Genomic DNA, 16,588 nt, shown 5'->3' on the forward strand with positions numbered 1-16,588 from the left:
ATATGGATTTTAAAGAAGAACCATTTAAAAAGAGGTGGTATAGATTCTTTATTCATGTTGTCCTATTCACAAAGTAAATGTGTACATTCGTTATCATATGTACATTATAAAAACAATCAGGACATGCAGTGTTTAGTGTGACAGAGTATTAGAATGTATTAATCCTAAATCTTCATACAACTCAAATTTTTAAAAAAAACAGCTAAACGTAATACAAAATAAAAATCCAACATATATAGAAAAAAATCAAAGTATGTAATTCCATCCATAAGTGTCCAATTCAATTAAAAAGGTTTAATCCATCATTGGCCAGCAATGCCCAACATTTCTGTTCAAATAAAGCACTCATTTCACTTACATGTCCATGAGATAGACTTCCATAGTACACATTTCTTTTCACCGATTGCATTGAGTTTTCTAGGACTCACAGTCAACTTATATTACAATTGGAGTCCTTCTCAACACTGGACTTGTCTTAAAAATAAAAATAAATCAGTGGGTTATCAAAATAACTACACTAAAAAGAAGAGAAGAGTAAAGAATTTAAAATAAAGAAATAAAAAAGCACATCAAATGCAGGCAAATCAGATTTTAAACGTGTTAAGGTGTTGGGTCTTTCCTGCTTGAAATACTATTTTGAACCTGAGATAATAGTGTCCTTCAAAAACAGCAAAACAGTGGAGGGACTGAGTGGCGCTTCCAGCTTCTCAGAGCAGGAGAACATGTTCAGTGGTTACAACATGTGTTTGGACTGACAGTGGGCACACAACACACACACACACACACTGTATGAACACACTTTGACACACAGCCTCAGCTACACAGGATCAACACTGAGGCCAGCTGCTTGGTGCCACATCCTTCCTTAGGTTCTTAACCCTGGGGCTATCAGTCTGATGCACTAGTGGTTTTTCTGCACAGACTACCGGCTGTTCCAGCAAACAGCCACAATTCACGATTCACTGACAGTCAAAACACATCTATGCACTGCTACCCAAGTTACACACTAATGTTGAGAGTGTTAAAATATAAACATATATAGAATTATATTTTACATAGATGGCCTATTTTGGGGCAGTTGAATTCAGAAATGACTTGCAGGGGTGTGACAAATACTTATTATCTCACAGTTGGCTAATACCCTTCCACACAGACCGACTGTACTGACCAAAGGACCAGTGTGGGGAGAAACAAGTTAACATTGAATCCCGCAAAAGAGCACTGATTGTAAGCCATGTTTCAATAGCCAAGAGGAGATTAAGGCCACATTCAGCAACAGGGCTTTATTTGGTGTACCCCTATATGCTATAATGTCCAATCAAGAAGATTATCAAAAAGGCCACATAATTATGGAGAAATTGGCAATACAGCCTTTAAAAAAAAAAATACTCTGCTTGTTCAAATTCTGATTATTAGACAGACTTTACGTACATTTTTAAACAGTTGAATGAGCCAAGAAGTATTTTTACGCATCATTGTCAAAGTAAGATTGTGAGAAAGTTAGAAGCACTTTGACCATGCGATGAAAGCAATGATGGATAATATCTTTTAAATAAAAAGAAAGATGGTGGATGGATTCCTGCAGGAGGCCATAACAGTGATCAGTTAAAAATGAGCCCTCCTCATTTTCTAAATGCATATGAAACACTAGCATATTCAACAACCCATTTTTAGATACAGGTAATACACAAAACTAAAACTACTAACCTTTAGCCACTTGTCCACAAGAGCATTTCTGGTCAGCCATTTGACTGGTCAGATAATACTAGACAGAAACATGAGCACTTATCCCATGTGACACACAAGCACTTATCCCATGTGACACACGTGCACTTATCCCATGTGACACACGAGCACTTATCCCATGTGACACACGAGCACTTATCCCATGTGACAAACGAGCACTTATCCCATGTGACACACGAACACTTATCCCATGTGACACACGAGCACTTATCCCATGTGACACACGAGCACTTATCCCATGTGACACACGAGCACTTATCCCATGTGACACACGAGCACTTATCCCATGTGACACACGAGCACTTATCCCATGTGACACACGAGCACTTATCCCATGTGACAAACGAGCACTTATCCCATGTGACACACGAACACTTATCCCATGTGACACACGAGCACTTATCCCATGTGACACACGAGCACTTATCCCATGTGACACACGAGCACTTATCCCATGTGACACACGAGCACTTATCCCATGTGAAACAGTGGCCGACGATCATAACATCAACCTCACAAAGACCTCAGTTGAATCCTATCCTTCACACTGCCCACCAATCACAGACGTGTGTACCAATAGACACAGCCAGAAAACCTCAACATTTCCCCGTCATACAAGTACAAGAACAGTTACCATACAAATAAACAATAATTTGCTCCCACTATGTTTTAATTTAAAAAGCAGCATTCAAAGATCGTAATAATTCCCACACAACCATGGTTATTTTATCAGTACCCATAAAAAAAAAAAACTCAAGTTCTGTGTAACTTCAAGACCACAGTCATAAAGTGTTGTGCAAAGTTGCATCCCACAACACAGGCCCATCTCCTGTCATCCATATGACAACCGTGTCCACGACACCGGTTTTTGAAATAGAGAAACAAGTCAACCAAATTGACAAAAAAAAACACCCCCCAGATTAACTTAATGCTGTAACAGATCAACTGTAAACACCCCATGTCTATCCTTTCTTCATATGACCTTGGTATACAATTATCCCAAAACTTGTGCATCGTCAGAAAAGGCTACAATAATGTTGCTTCCTATGTTAGAGACTGGAAGGCATTGAGAACTGAAATCAGAACAGTACATCTTAATATGGACAGAATATACATTAACACTGTACAGCTTAATAATGTTCTTCTAAATGATAACACAGCTGCACTATTTATATACATATATGCACTAGGAACATAGTGCACCTGTGTTATCATTTAAAAGAACGTTATTTTCTGTAAGAAAACAGCTTCATCTTAGTCCAAAATGTGACATTGAAAACCGCTGTCTTTAGTAGTTAAGCATGACATACATGATGTGTGCAAAACCAGGAGTGTGTGAACTGAGATTGAAACAAACCTCACAGCATCCCATGACAGTATTACCACCACTTCATTTGACACATAAGACTCCAACTTTCCCTCTGTCTTTATGGCTTTTCATTGTCCCACAAAACGAATTCAGGGTCCATTAGAACTACGGTACATTCAAAATCGAGTTTCTGAACTGAAGAAAAGTCGTCGCAGTCAACGATCGGGCATTTTGATCATGAGCTCCTGAATAGGAATGGTACTGGCCCCCACCCTTCTGTGGAGAGGCCACTTTGTCTGAAGTCTCTTTATCACTGAAGTCTCTTCCTCCACATTATCTGTCTGTCTGCTCCCAGGGCTGTGTCTGTTTGTCTGTCTATGTGTCTGTCTATGTGTGTGTGTGTGTGTGTGTGTCTGCTCCCTGGGCTGTACCTGTGTGTGTGTGTGTGTGTGTGTGAGTGTGTGTGTCAGCACCATGGCTGTACCTGTGTGTGTGTGTGTGTGTGTGTGTGTCAGCACCAGGGCTGTGCCTGTGTGTGTGTGAGTGTGTGTGTCAGCACCATGGCTCTCTCTGGGAGCGTCCTCTGGCCAGGCTGTCACTCCTCTGCCAGGCGCTCTTCATCAGGGCCAGGGCCTCCCCACAGCGCTTCTGCACAGACGGGTCCAGCACACTCTTACGAGGGAGACACACCTGGAGCAGGCACATAAGACACACACGTATATAGATATATATATATATATATATACATAGTTTTACATGTATTCATTTAGCAGACACTTTTATCCAAAGTGACTTCCAAGAGAGAGCTTTACAAAAATGCATAGGTAATTGATCTTAAACAACGACAAAAACATTGTGGGTAGCCAAAACATGAAGCATACACTGTGAAAAGCAAATAAGTGCCAATGGGAAGAAACACAAGAGCATGTCGTTTGTCTGTAGGGTTTCTCTCCCTTCCTCACCTGGAAGATTTCTCTCCAGGAGCTCTCTAGCGCCTCCAGCAGGCGGTCTCTCTCCTCACAGCCACTGAAGTAGAGAACCCAGGAAGGCAGGAAGTGGGCCCGGTCTACTGAAAACTCCTTAACAGAGAAACAAATAAAACATTTAAGTTAAAAAAAAAACATAATAATACTAATCATTTTACTACCATTTGCCGTATTTTCTTTTTGCCTTACAACGACACAGTACTCCTTGTCAGCCTCCACGCTGACAGCGATGACATCACAGAGCTCGGCCCCGCCCAGCGAGCGGAAGAAGCTGGTCTGGCAGTCCTGATGACAGGTCAGCAGCTTCCTGTCTGTCACCACCAGGCAGCACGGGATACAGGGGGTGGGGGACACACCCTGAGGGATCATCTGGAGGGGGGAGAGAGAGAGACAGAGAGAGAGAGAGAGAGAGAGAGAGAGAGAGACAGAGAGAGAGAGAGACAGAGAGACAGAGAGAGAGACAGAGAGAGACAGAGAGAGACAGAGAGACAGAGAGAGAGAGAGACAGAGAGAGAGACAGAGAGAGAGAGAGAGAGAGAGACAGAGAGAGAGACAGAGAGAGAGAGAGACAGAGAGAGAGACAGAGAGACAGAGAGAGAGACAGAGAGAGAGACAGAGAGAGAGAGAGACAGAGAGAGAGACAGAGAGACAGAGAGAGAGACAGAGAGAGAGAGAGACAGAGAGACAGAGAGACAGAGAGAGAGACAGAGAGACAGAGAGAGAGAGAGAGAGAGAGACAGAGAGAGAGAGAGAGAGACAGAGAGAGAGACAGAGAGAGAGAGAGACAGAGAGAGAGACAGAGAGAGAGAGAGACAGAGAGAGAGACAGAGAGAGAGACAGAGAGAGACAGAGAGAGACAGAGAGAGACAGAGAGAGACAGAGAGAGACAGAGAGAGACAGAGAGAGAGACAGAGAGAGAGAGAGACAGAGAGACAGAGAGACAGAGAGAGAGACAGAGAGACAGAGAGAGAGAGAGAGAGACAGAGAGAGAGAGAGAGAGACAGAGAGACAGAGAGAGAGACAGAGAGAGAGAGAGAGAGAGAGACAGAGAGACAGAGAGACAGAGAGAGACAGAGAGAGACAGAGAGAGAGACAGAGAGAGACAGAGAGAGAGACAGAGATGGAAAGGGAGATGGAGAAAGAGTGACACAGACAAACAGCAAAAGGAATAATGGTCAATTTTAGTTGTTGGATTTTGCTTCTTCACAAACAGCACAGCTGACTAGGGTACTGGAATCCACATCGTGTAATCCTACAGGGTTCAGAGCTCATCTCAACTGCCATCTCAGCTGTGTTTATCAGGGAAGGTCCATCCACACTGAAATACTAGTATGCCTTGACGTTCTCACATGGGGATGTCAGCAAAGGCAAGATGACATAAGTTATAGTCTTCACATGTGCTTGAATGAGACACACTAGGTGTCAAATCATGGAGTTCTTCCTGTGCAATGCACAGTCTGTCCTTTCTTGGTAACAGTTCAGATACATTTCACAGCTTAGAAACCAACCTCTGGTCTCTCTCTCAGGCAGTCTCTGTGTCTCTGCTGCGTGCGGGTCTGACTGGAGAACAGTGTGTACGTACTGGGTGTGAATGTGTGTGTGCAAGGCGTGTCAGCAAAGTGTCCAGTGTATCCGTATGCTGTGTTTGTGTGAAAACATGGGCGTACAGCATGTGAGAGTGTGGGTGTCTTTGTGCGTATGCATGTTAACATGAATGTAGAGTGTGTGTGTGTGTGTGTGTGTGTGCATGTGGACATGGGTGTACAGTGGGTGTGTTTGTGCTAACGTGTGTTCAGTGTGTGTGTTGTTCTCACCCCTTTGGAGACGGACTGGCACAGCACCAGCATCCATTCGGCCATGTCCAGCTCGTTATCTGCACTGAGCTGCAGAGGAGGCCGCTCAGTCAGGATCACCTGGAAGGCATGGGGGCGCTCTGTGCTGTTGGAGCGACGACACCCTCCACAGTGTTCCCCTCTGAGGGAGGGAGGGAGGGAGGGAGGGAGGGAGGGAGGGAGGGAGGGAGGGAGGGAGGGAGGGAGGGAGGGAGGGAGGGAGGGAGGGAGGGAGGGAGGGAGGGAGGGAGGGAGGGGGTTGTAGAAGCAAGAGTAGGTGAGAGAGAACTGGTTATTTACAGTTCAGTACTGCATGCAACAATCACCATCACTGTAAAAAAAATGCCCACAAGCAGTTTTGAGATGCCCTGAGACTCAGATCCATGCAGCGCTGGCCTCTCTTACCCCATGGTGATTGACAGCAGAGGCTTCACATCCGTCTTCTCTGCATACTGATACAGGATCCCATTACTGCACATAAAGAGAGAGAGAGACAGATAGACAGTGAGAGAGAGAGACAGAGAGAGAGACAGCGTTACAACATCACACCTCTCGATAGAGGAGGCACCACATCAAACACACCGTTCCTTAGCCGTGAGTCAACACAGAAACACTATTCCAACTGTGCACTTCTGCTCTTTGATTACCAGCTGTATTTCCTGCTGCTAAATGAATAAACGTCTCCTTGACGACCCCACTGTGTTGTCTACCTGAGGACGAGGTAACAAGGCTTCCACTGCTCCATGACCAGGTAGGCGGTTCCAGCTTTGTAGAAGAGAGCGCCCTCCTTGGTGTTGGAGGTGTCCCCTGAGCCAGGAGGCCCGGCCTGGGGGGTCAGGGCCGCGTCCATGGGGTCCTCCCAGTGCACCAGGGAGTACAGCCGGATGCACACCTCAGACACCTGCACAGACGGGTGGAACGAGTGGACAGGAGCTCAGTGAGCTTAGCCGAGATATCAGATATCAAAAATGTTCAAAGACCTTTGTGCCTCTGCTTAAAAAAAGGGGTTATACAAATAAAAGTTTGATTTGACTAAGTTTTGATGGTGTGGTTATATAAAGATTATAGACAGTAATAGACTATGGTAGCGAAGGATTGTCTAGGTTGTGGTACCTCGCAGTGGGACTCCTGGGAGACAAACTTGGTGAGGGCCAGTTTCTCCATGGTGGCGTCGGTCAGGATGGAGGGATATGGAGGCTCCCTGCAGCCCTTTATCATGGCTGACTTCAGGGCTGCAACGAACCAGCTGGGGGAGGAGAGGAGGGGAGAAGGGGCATGGGGAGGGCCAAAGAAAATCTATTTTAATCAATCATCTTACTACCATGCTAAGACAGAGAGATACAGTGAAAGAGAGCAAGCAGCAGATACAGAAGAGAGACAGAGACAGACAAAGAAAGACATAAAGAGACAGAGAGAGAGAGACATAGAGACATAGAGAGAGATACGGGTGTGGCACTCACTCTGTCAGTGAGGAATCCGCCGTGTCCAGAAGGAACTGGCGTCGCCTGTTGGTGCACACCAGGGTGACAGTCTGCTGGTCCAGACCCACCTAGGACACACAACACGGCTTTGACACCACTGGACACACAGCACAGCCTTGACACCACTGGACACACAGCCAGCTTTGACTCTACTGAGGGGAGGCTGTATGGACTTCCTGATGTATAGTGATGTTTAGGTATGGCCAAATCTTTGTTAGCAGTTATGAACAAGATTAAAGTCTTGTTACAAAAACAACAGTGTCAACTCAAGAACCTTGTGACTTGTTGCCACAGACACAGCTTCAAACCTCAGCCTTAGACGAAAAACACAATGACCTTAACTATAGCCGAAGATTTGAAGAAGGCCATCCTGGACCAAGGCACTAAGCACTTGAACACGTAAACACAGCGGCCTTGCGACACTGTGAGGCCATCTCATCCCGACCAGAATAGACTGATAACACATCTGTGCTGTAACTCACAGAGACGTAGTCCAGCTCGTTGTAGGAGATGGCGTCCTCCACTGTGTAGGGCTTCTCAGCGGCTCCTGTGTCAGAAAGGGAGAGGGGAAGGAGGGAGGAAATCACTAACGTCAACAAAAGACACACCGAGTAGGACTGTAGAGAGATAATGTTGCCATTTCCTGAAACTAAACCTGACTCATTGTCATGAAGACACTGTTCTAAACCTGACTCATTGTCATGAAGACACTGTTCTAAACCTGACTCATTGTCATGAAGACACTGTTCTAAACCTGACTCATTGTCATGAAGACACTGTTCTAAACCTGACTCATTGTCATGAAGACACTGTTCTAAACCTGACTCATTGTCATGAAGACACTGTTCTAAACCTGACTCATTGTCATGAAGACACTGTTCTAAACCTGACTCATTGTCATGAAGACACTGTTCTAAACCTGACTCATTGTCATGAAGACACTGTTCTAAACCTGACTCATTGTCATGAAGACACTGTTCTAAACCTGACTCATTGTCATGAAGACACTGTTCTAAACCTGACTCATTGTCATGAAGACACTGTTCTAAACCTGACTCATTGTCATGAAGACACTGTTCTAAACCTGACTCATTGTCATGAAGACACTGTTCTAAACCTGACTCATTGTCATGAAGACACTGTTCTAAACCTGACTCATTGTCATGAAGACACTGTTCTAAACCTGACTCATTGTCATGAAGACACTGTTCTAAACCTTGTTGAACTGCACAGTGAGAGTAGTTCTTTGACAATATCATTATTGGTTGTTCAGCTCATATTCAGCTACGGAAGTCTTTATAACCTAGTATTATGTGGTCCTTGTAGACTGGGATCAGTGTTGTGAGTGAGTGTGGTTCAGCCCCCTACCTTTCCTCAGCAGGTAGATGTAACAGTCTGTCAGCAGCAGAAAGAGAGGCTGCAGGTCTCCTTCCATGTGCCCTGTACTCATCTTCACCATCTGGGAACACACACACACACCTCAGGGTCCGGTGCACACTGCATCTTCTTGTTCCTCTCAGAGAAGGACCCTGAACACTGTCCTCACCTTGAAGTGCTGCTCCTCGTTCTCTCTGAAGACATGGATCATGAGCAGGAGCAGGTGATTGTTGTCCACCCTGAGACATCAATGAAACACCGTTACTGAGGAACAACAGCGTCACTATGGAGTACAAAACGCTTTGCTGCCGATTGTCAAAATTCAACCGAAATGATCGATCGACCGTGTCTTTCTTCAATTAGCTCCTTACTTGAACTCAGCAGGATGCGTGACGTCCGTCGGACTTAGCCTATCATCTTCATTCTCCTTCACAGGAGCTCCAGAAGCAGCCAATCCGTTCTCGACGACCACCTGCAACTGCTCTCCCGTGTCACTTCCTTCCCCCTCCCCTGCTTCCTCTTCCCGTTTCAGGACGTCTTCCTGTCCTGCCAGAGCCTCTGTCTCTCCCTCACCTTCATAGCTACCAAGAAGAGCCTGCGACTGGCCATACCCTGCAGTGTCATGGTGGCCACCACCCTGGGCAGAAGGGTCTGGACTGTGGGGGGTAAAGCAGTAGAAGTCAGCGGGGGCCGGGGGGGCTTGCAGGAAGTTGGGGCTGGGGGCCAGAAGTCGCAGTGAGACTCCAGCCGGGTCGGGAGGCTCGCCCCCCGGATCCCCTCGAAAGGGCTGCTGCCCTGTGGGGTGTGGGCCCGAGGTCGCCCCCGAGCATGGTCCTCCTGTCCCGTTGTGGTGGCTCTTATCCCCTCCTCCTACCCCCCCCTCCTCCTCCTCCGCCGCCAGGCGTTCCCACACCTCGCCCCCGTCGAGACGGTCGATCACGTCACGCAGGGGCTGACCCACGCTCTCCATGGATGTGTCCGTCATTTCCGGCAGTCTCAACAGCCCCTCCGCCTCCTCACCATCCTCCTCCTCCCCCGTTCCCTTCCTGCTCCTCCTCCTCCTCCTCACAGTCTCAGAGCCGGAGTCCTGCGTGGGCCCCAGGGAGGAGCTCCAGGCGTCGGCCTCCCCGGCGGCAGGCAGGCTGAGGTCTTCTACAGCCTCCACCTGCTCCAGGGAGGACGTGGGCTGGCTGCTGGCCGAGTCTGTGGAGCCCTTCCCCCGACGCTTCTTAGCAGGCTTGCGTCGTCTAGCCATCCTGGGGAAGATGAAAAAACAGGCTTCAGGGTTGTAATTTTTAACAGGTGCAAGTACACAGTACAGTTCTAGATCCTGGTCCTCTTAACTGTTGACTAGCCGTCTGACCTAACATGGTGATATGGCCCATCAGATATGCGTAAGTAACGATGCTCATAAATAATAAACCATGTAACCGTTAACTGACAATATGGATGTTAACCGGTTAATACTATCAGTTAAACAGTGTTGCCAATTTAGCGACAACGTTGCTAGATTTAACCATTTTTCAACTTACCCTATTGACAAAAAAAGTTGCATCTAGCGGCTAGCGACAATTCTAGCAACTTTCTGCTACTTTGGCAGTCTCCGTTTTCGTTGTTGAGCAGCATCAAAATAACTGTAATTGTACTTCTGTGTAGCCGCCAATCATGTAGGCACAACCGGCTCTCTCGGATTTAATCTGTTTTTGTGTTGTTGTTGTTTATGCTGCTATTAAAAAATATTCCCCTTATGGGAATAAGAAAATTGTGGTATTTTTGGGGGGGGCGGCCACAGACACTCGTCCATTCTACATTTTTAATCTTGTCAGTTAGATTAATGGCTGTTAAAGAGTGTTTTATTTATATATTATGAGCATTACTATGTGAAACTGTAATAAAATCGAAAACAAAACACACCTGATGACCTCCAGCTCGTTGCTGGTGCTTTCCGTGTCGTCCCCGGTGGTGGCGTCGTAGCGGCTAGCTGTGTGCACGGGCGTGACGTCGGTGGATGTGTTGGTATCAGAGTCCTCGTTGAAGGGGTTGTGTCTGAGAGTGGGGCTCCGCGGTGCGGGGGGTGGGGGAGGGGCCACCTTGACGACGACAGAGGAGGCGCCGATGACCGACTGGGGTTCGGAGCCGGTGGAGCGAGGACAGCTGACCGGGTCTGTGAGATCTCCCTCTGAGATAAGGGGAAACGGGTCAGATGGAGCTAGTGGGATGACGGAGCAGTCTACACCCGCACCCACCCGCGCACTCACACTGGTCAAGCATGCACACGCCATACATTTGAAATGGGGGGGGGGGGGGGGGGAATATGGCGATGTGGACAGGACAGACGTGCAGAAAAAGAATGACTGTATGGGTGCGTTGGATAAAAACACAGAGATAGATGGACATGCTTCATCTCGTGCCTGGGTAAAACCATTCCACCATTGCTCACACTGGCCTACTTGTACTACAGCTAGTGCAGTAGCCTATAAACTACTTAGGCTAGCTGTTGTCAGAAGTTGGAAATATTGAATATCTCCAAATATAATATTCCCTAAAAGATATAAATTTACATAGCTTAGACCTAAGGAATGACAAAACGGATCGGGGTTGCTTACGCTTCTTAAAAAGTCAATTAAGCCCCATGTTAACCTGCTAACTGTCGCCATGCAACGGCTGACAATCCAAGCTATGGTGGTTCAGTTACACCTCAGGACAGAGCAATGAGCTTCCTCCTGACACAGCTGAGAGCAACACACCAGACAGATTGAGCACCAGTGGCATCGAGCACCACACTTCCCCTTCGTATAACGAGACAGAAATGCAGAGGGAGCATAAGGATCATGGTTCCCTGGGGGAGGCGGGGGGGGACTGCAGTTTTCGTAAAACACGATTCCTCCCATCCAACAAGTCACCAGCGGATAGCACTGCCCACACTTACCTGGAGGATGGACTAGCACTACTGCAAAAGTTTTTTCTTGGCTTCATTACAAAAGGCTACTGTACAAAAGTAGCTTATATTTTCACAACTAAGCAACTATGAGTAATGCAGCCTATATTACGAATGATATCAAACTTTGAAAACTGTAAACTGTAAAGAATGTGTGCATCTTCATACAGAAAATGTATATTCATCTTTCTCAAGGGAACATTAAAGCGTTTGAGTTAGTTGCTCTCCATCAAAGTTTTGCTTCAAGCAGTAGTATTCAGTTATCTTTTTTAAAGGTGGTTTTGCCTTTGAATAGCAGAACAGCATTCATTCAGCACATACTGTGTGATGAGCATGCATGATGCTGTGAGAGGAGGGGAGAGGAAGAAGGAGGGAGGGGGGGGTTTAACCATGTCCCACCTTCCCAGTCTGCAATGGGTATTGACTGCAACACGGGGAAGATGTCACCGAAATCATAATCTAAAAAAGGAGGGATGAGATTCAGCATTAGACAGGGAAGGATGAGACAGGAGACTGATGAGAAAATGACAACAGAACAACGCGACATGAAACGCATGATAACAACAGACACGGAGAGAAACAGAAAAGCTCAACCCGATGGTGACTATTAATAGGGTCACCGTGGTGACAAATGAATAATTGTCAGGGGCAATGGGAAATGTGGCAGCATTCACACACAACTATGAAACCAAGGCAATCGGAAGCCTTCGGTTTATCTACGCCAGCCATTCCCGACCTTTTTCACTTTGCGACCCACTTGCATAGCTCAAATATTTTTGGGGACGCCCGACATCTGTTCACTTAATTTGCGCTTATCAAATGTTTAACAACACCGGAACCAAACAGTTCGCTTTCACGGCACAATTTATTTAAGCGATTAAAAAACACAAAGCAAAGAGTATAGAACCCCTTTTCCCTTTTGCTTGAAGGGCAGCAACATAGGATTCAATGTCCATTGCTTATTGTCATTTTGGGAAGAAAACCCAAACTCATAAAAAAAAGGGCATTTTGTGTTTGAGAACTAACGTAACTGCTCGCTACCGGACGTTGTTGACTTGGATTATGTCATATGCGGAAGTGATCCATGCATGATGTTTTTCGTCTTCCTTTTTTTAATTTTTATATAGTGGATTTAAGCAGGCGTATGCAATTTTTTATTAAAAAAATTATTTTGCTTAGGCAAGTTAAGGCGGAAATGTCAGTTGGTCATTCGTCAACGTGCCAAGCGTAACTATTGGCATTTCAGTCATGATAAATTAAAGGCTAAATATAATTAAAACATTTATAAGAATTGTAATAATCATTTGCCAACAGTATATATAAATATTTTGATTCTGAAATTTTTAATTGGTATGGTGGTGTAACGGGTGTCAACCTGTGAAACTCACTCCTCAGCTATGTAACAGGCCACCCGCATCAACAAAGAGCTAGCTTTTCTTTGGCGTAGTTGGTAGTGGTCATGCTTGGCAGGTCGGAGGTTGTGTGTTCGAGCCCAGTGAGTGGTGAACGAGCCTTGTCGTGACGGAGCGTGGCTACAGCTGTTACATAGGCGTCACAGTGGCACCCTTGTATTACCCTAGCGGCAGCGGCCCACAGATTGGGAATTGCTGACCTATACGTTTCCGATCACATGAGATCACGCTGAGTGCCCATCACGTCATTTAATAAAGAGCACTTCTCATCAAGATGAGTTCTTGCCAATCATTTCTACATCTGTGAGTCACTTGTGCCAGCCAGGACTGATTCACTTGCTGGATCGATATTTAATTACGTGGCATCAGCCTATAAATGAGTGCCTCTGCATGAGACTAGGAGATGGATCGAGCAAGAGGGGGAGAGAAAGAAAGAGAAACAGACACAGAGAGACAGAGAGAGAGAGAGACAGAGACAGAGAGAGAGAGACAGACCGAGACAGACCGAGAGAGAGAGAGGATAGTGTTCCTTACCCTCGCTGGACGGGGCTATGGCACTGTCGTCCCACTCCAGGTTGGTGGAGGTGAGGGAGGTGAAGGAGTGCAGGGATAGGCTGTCAGAGCTGGGCAGCCTCTCCTCAAAGTCCAGCAGGTTCTGGGGCTTGTAATATTCTGGCATGTAAGGGGCCACATCCAGGTAGGGCACATCCTACAGTAAATGTGGGACTTTACTTTAACGCTGATGTGGGATTTTATTTTGACAGTGATTTAATCCTTGTCAAAAACTCAAAAACTCTGTCAAGTGAACAGTTCACAAGGCCTGTGTGCTTTCATTACTAGTGTCGTTGACTAACCAGCTCAAGGTCAAAACGAATGAACTCCAATCCAGACACCAGTGTGAGGAAGAGGGTGAGGTGGTCGTGGCTGCAAACCAGCGCATTTCTGAAAGAGATTGATTTCTGAATCAGTTACTTAATTTGCTTAAGTGGAGCTGCTTGCATTTATCTTTTTTTTTTTTATGATGAAAATTGTTCCAATAGGACTGCACTTACTTGAAGTAATACTTCTGTAGCAAGCCTTGATTCTCGTGAAAAAGACGGAGGTAACTTTCTAGAGAGCTCTCACTAAGAGCAAGGTATAACCAGGCGCGGCCTGCGGCAGAGAAGATAAACACTAGTCAGTCCTAAACGTGTGGACGGTAATTGGGTCTTTAAAGACCTATGCATTCTTTCCTGTCTGGTGTTGCTAACGGGTCGAGTCAAACCCAAACCCAATAATCTCCTCTCTGTAAGGACAAACGCATAAGCTACACCGTAGAGAAGCTAAGCACTCTAATCCACAACAAAACATCCTAGACGTCACACATCACAGCGACTTGAAAAGGCAGTTGTTTCTCTGAGCTGGGACCAAATGTTGACACGCAATGCGTAATTGGGTTTGTGAAATGGCTGGTGTCTTACTGCGGCCGAGGTTGGTTGCAATGTGTTGCAGCTCTTCTATCTGTCTGACCGCCTCTCTGCGGGTGAAGTGAAGGACTAGAACCCAGTAACCTGAAGAAATATCCTGAAGACTGCAACACACACAAGTTAGGCAATTTATAAAGCTTTGTTATCCCTTTCTGCAAAAAACGCTTCACTGTTTATATTAGTACATTGTATGCACCATTAAACATCCTGTCATTCTTACACGTCTCTTACCCGTAGAGTAGAGCGTGGTCGAGGTGTTCGCACAGCCTCTGCAGCACCCGGTCGTGATTACGAATGGCTGGAGTCTCATCTTCACAGGCAGCAAAGTAACTCTGCAGCTGCGGAACGTGAAGGACAGGGGGAGATGGTCACATAAGGAACACCACACACCATAAGGCCCCCACTCATGACAAAGTGGAAACATGCATTCATGCTTGAGTAATGTTTGTCTATGGAGAGTGCCAACGGAATTATGTGTTGGAATTGAAAAAGGCTGTGAGGCTGGCATTTCGTTGCCTGTCTGTCTGTCAGTATGATGATGATACGCTGTGTTTACAAAATACTGTAAGACTTACTATAGATATATCACGTAAATCTGCAAACGCACCACTGAAAACATTTGAACATGGAGCATAGAAGAATTTGAGTTCCTTACAAATTCCTATCACCTGACTGTCATGTGACCATGAGACTTACGGAAACATTCAAAATATGGGCTAAGCTATTTCAAAATCATATCATCCAAAGTGTACACTGCACTTGCCAAGTCACTTCGAGTAGACTTCATTGGAGTCAACCACAACGCATAGTTTTAAACTGAGCCAGGGACAACGCCAACAATAGCACATTCAAGGAAGGCAACCGACACAAATATACCAAAACAGAGTAAGTCCTTCAGACTCCCAAGGACTAATACACAAAATAAGCAAAAACGCTGTTACTACACTGTAGTTCCAACCAAGTTTATATTCGCTGCATTAACAGGGACTAGCGCGTAGAAGCACACCGAGCATGTTTACATCATGACAGCATCGGTATGCCGCAGTCCAGCCCTGGCAGGATGGTTAACCCACCATCAACGTGGTAGTCAATTAATGATAAATGACAGCTAGACAACAAATGAGGCAAACTGTTTAGTTTGCTGTAAAATCATTGCCGTTATCAGATTACAATGGTCGCACTTTCCGTTTCTGTTCTAGTACACCCAGCTGTTCTCAGTTCAATAAGCAAGGCCCACACTGCACTGCCCAGAGTCAGTGTGTTGTTCAAAGGAGCTGGCACCCTTCAGAGAACATGTAGATTAGCTAGCTAGACTAGACCGATATGCAGTGAACAACATTTTTACTGTACACTCCGACTGGGCTTACCTTTTTGACTGACAACGAAATGTTCTCCAATATTCGGTCCTTGACTTTGAGTTGATCCATCGCTGCTTTGCTCTGGTCTTGTCTTGGCAGCCCACAGCTGTCAGCTGATATGTTGCTCACTTATGTTGGCTAGCGCGGCAAGTTAGCCTGCCTGCTAGTGCTACTCAATCAGTTTGAACTTCATAAAAACTGGTGGCAACATGTACTGTACCCTTACATATCCAACAGCCTTGTTACATAAATGTCTACCATTCCGTCAAACACTAAAAACAGCAGAAATGTTAGCTATTTTGCAAAAGTACTAGCACTAGCTAAAGTAACTTGTAGACCAGTCAGTTAGATTAGCGCCCACTTCTTTGGTGTAGCCTTACTAGCTAATTAGCACTAGCTAGCTAACTTGAACTAGCTAGAGATAGCAACTAAATTTGATAGTGCAATAAGTCATTTTATGAGGCCGACAGTCAATTTCAGCAATTTCCTTTACCTGTAACTATGTATTTCGACAGGCAAATTTCAATAAGTTAAAGTTGTACGCACTAACGCAGTCCATTATTTATTTCTCGCTGTCGCGCTAAGCTAGCTAGATAGACTGGCTTTCAAGCGCTGCTATATCCATTTGTCAACCAGCTGGCGGCTAGACAGTACACACTGAAGCTCTAGCTATAACTGACTGC

The 16,588-nt window shown here is 45.7% G+C and overlaps 1 protein-coding gene across 1 annotated transcript; it reads right to left on the reverse strand.

Annotated features, from left to right (window-relative positions):
* Positions 1-31: 31 nt before the first annotated feature.
* Positions 32-16,586, reverse strand: plekhm2 (pleckstrin homology domain containing, family M (with RUN domain) member 2). Its single transcript, XM_084679149.1, has 20 exons — positions 15,915-16,586; positions 14,779-14,885; positions 14,542-14,651; positions 14,134-14,233; positions 13,936-14,023; positions 13,616-13,790; positions 12,069-12,128; positions 10,646-10,910; positions 9,103-9,987; positions 8,901-8,970; positions 8,723-8,813; positions 7,837-7,901; positions 7,334-7,422; positions 6,987-7,119; positions 6,584-6,774; positions 6,279-6,344; positions 5,856-6,015; positions 4,231-4,410; positions 4,018-4,134; positions 32-3,745 (listed from the first exon to the last, which is right to left on the reverse strand). Exons 1-20 carry the CDS (start codon positions 15,972-15,974, stop codon positions 3,608-3,610), a joined length of 3,150 nt encoding a protein of 1,049 aa, XP_084535275.1. The 5' UTR covers positions 15,975-16,586; the 3' UTR covers positions 32-3,607.
* Positions 16,587-16,588: the final 2 nt, after the last annotated feature.

The sequence above is a fragment of the Hypomesus nipponensis genome, chromosome 18, assembly GCF_054491055.1.
Source record: "Hypomesus nipponensis isolate SF chromosome 18, ASM5449105v1, whole genome shotgun sequence".
In the NCBI taxonomy this organism is placed as follows: Eukaryota; Metazoa; Chordata; class Actinopteri; order Osmeriformes; family Osmeridae; genus Hypomesus; species Hypomesus nipponensis.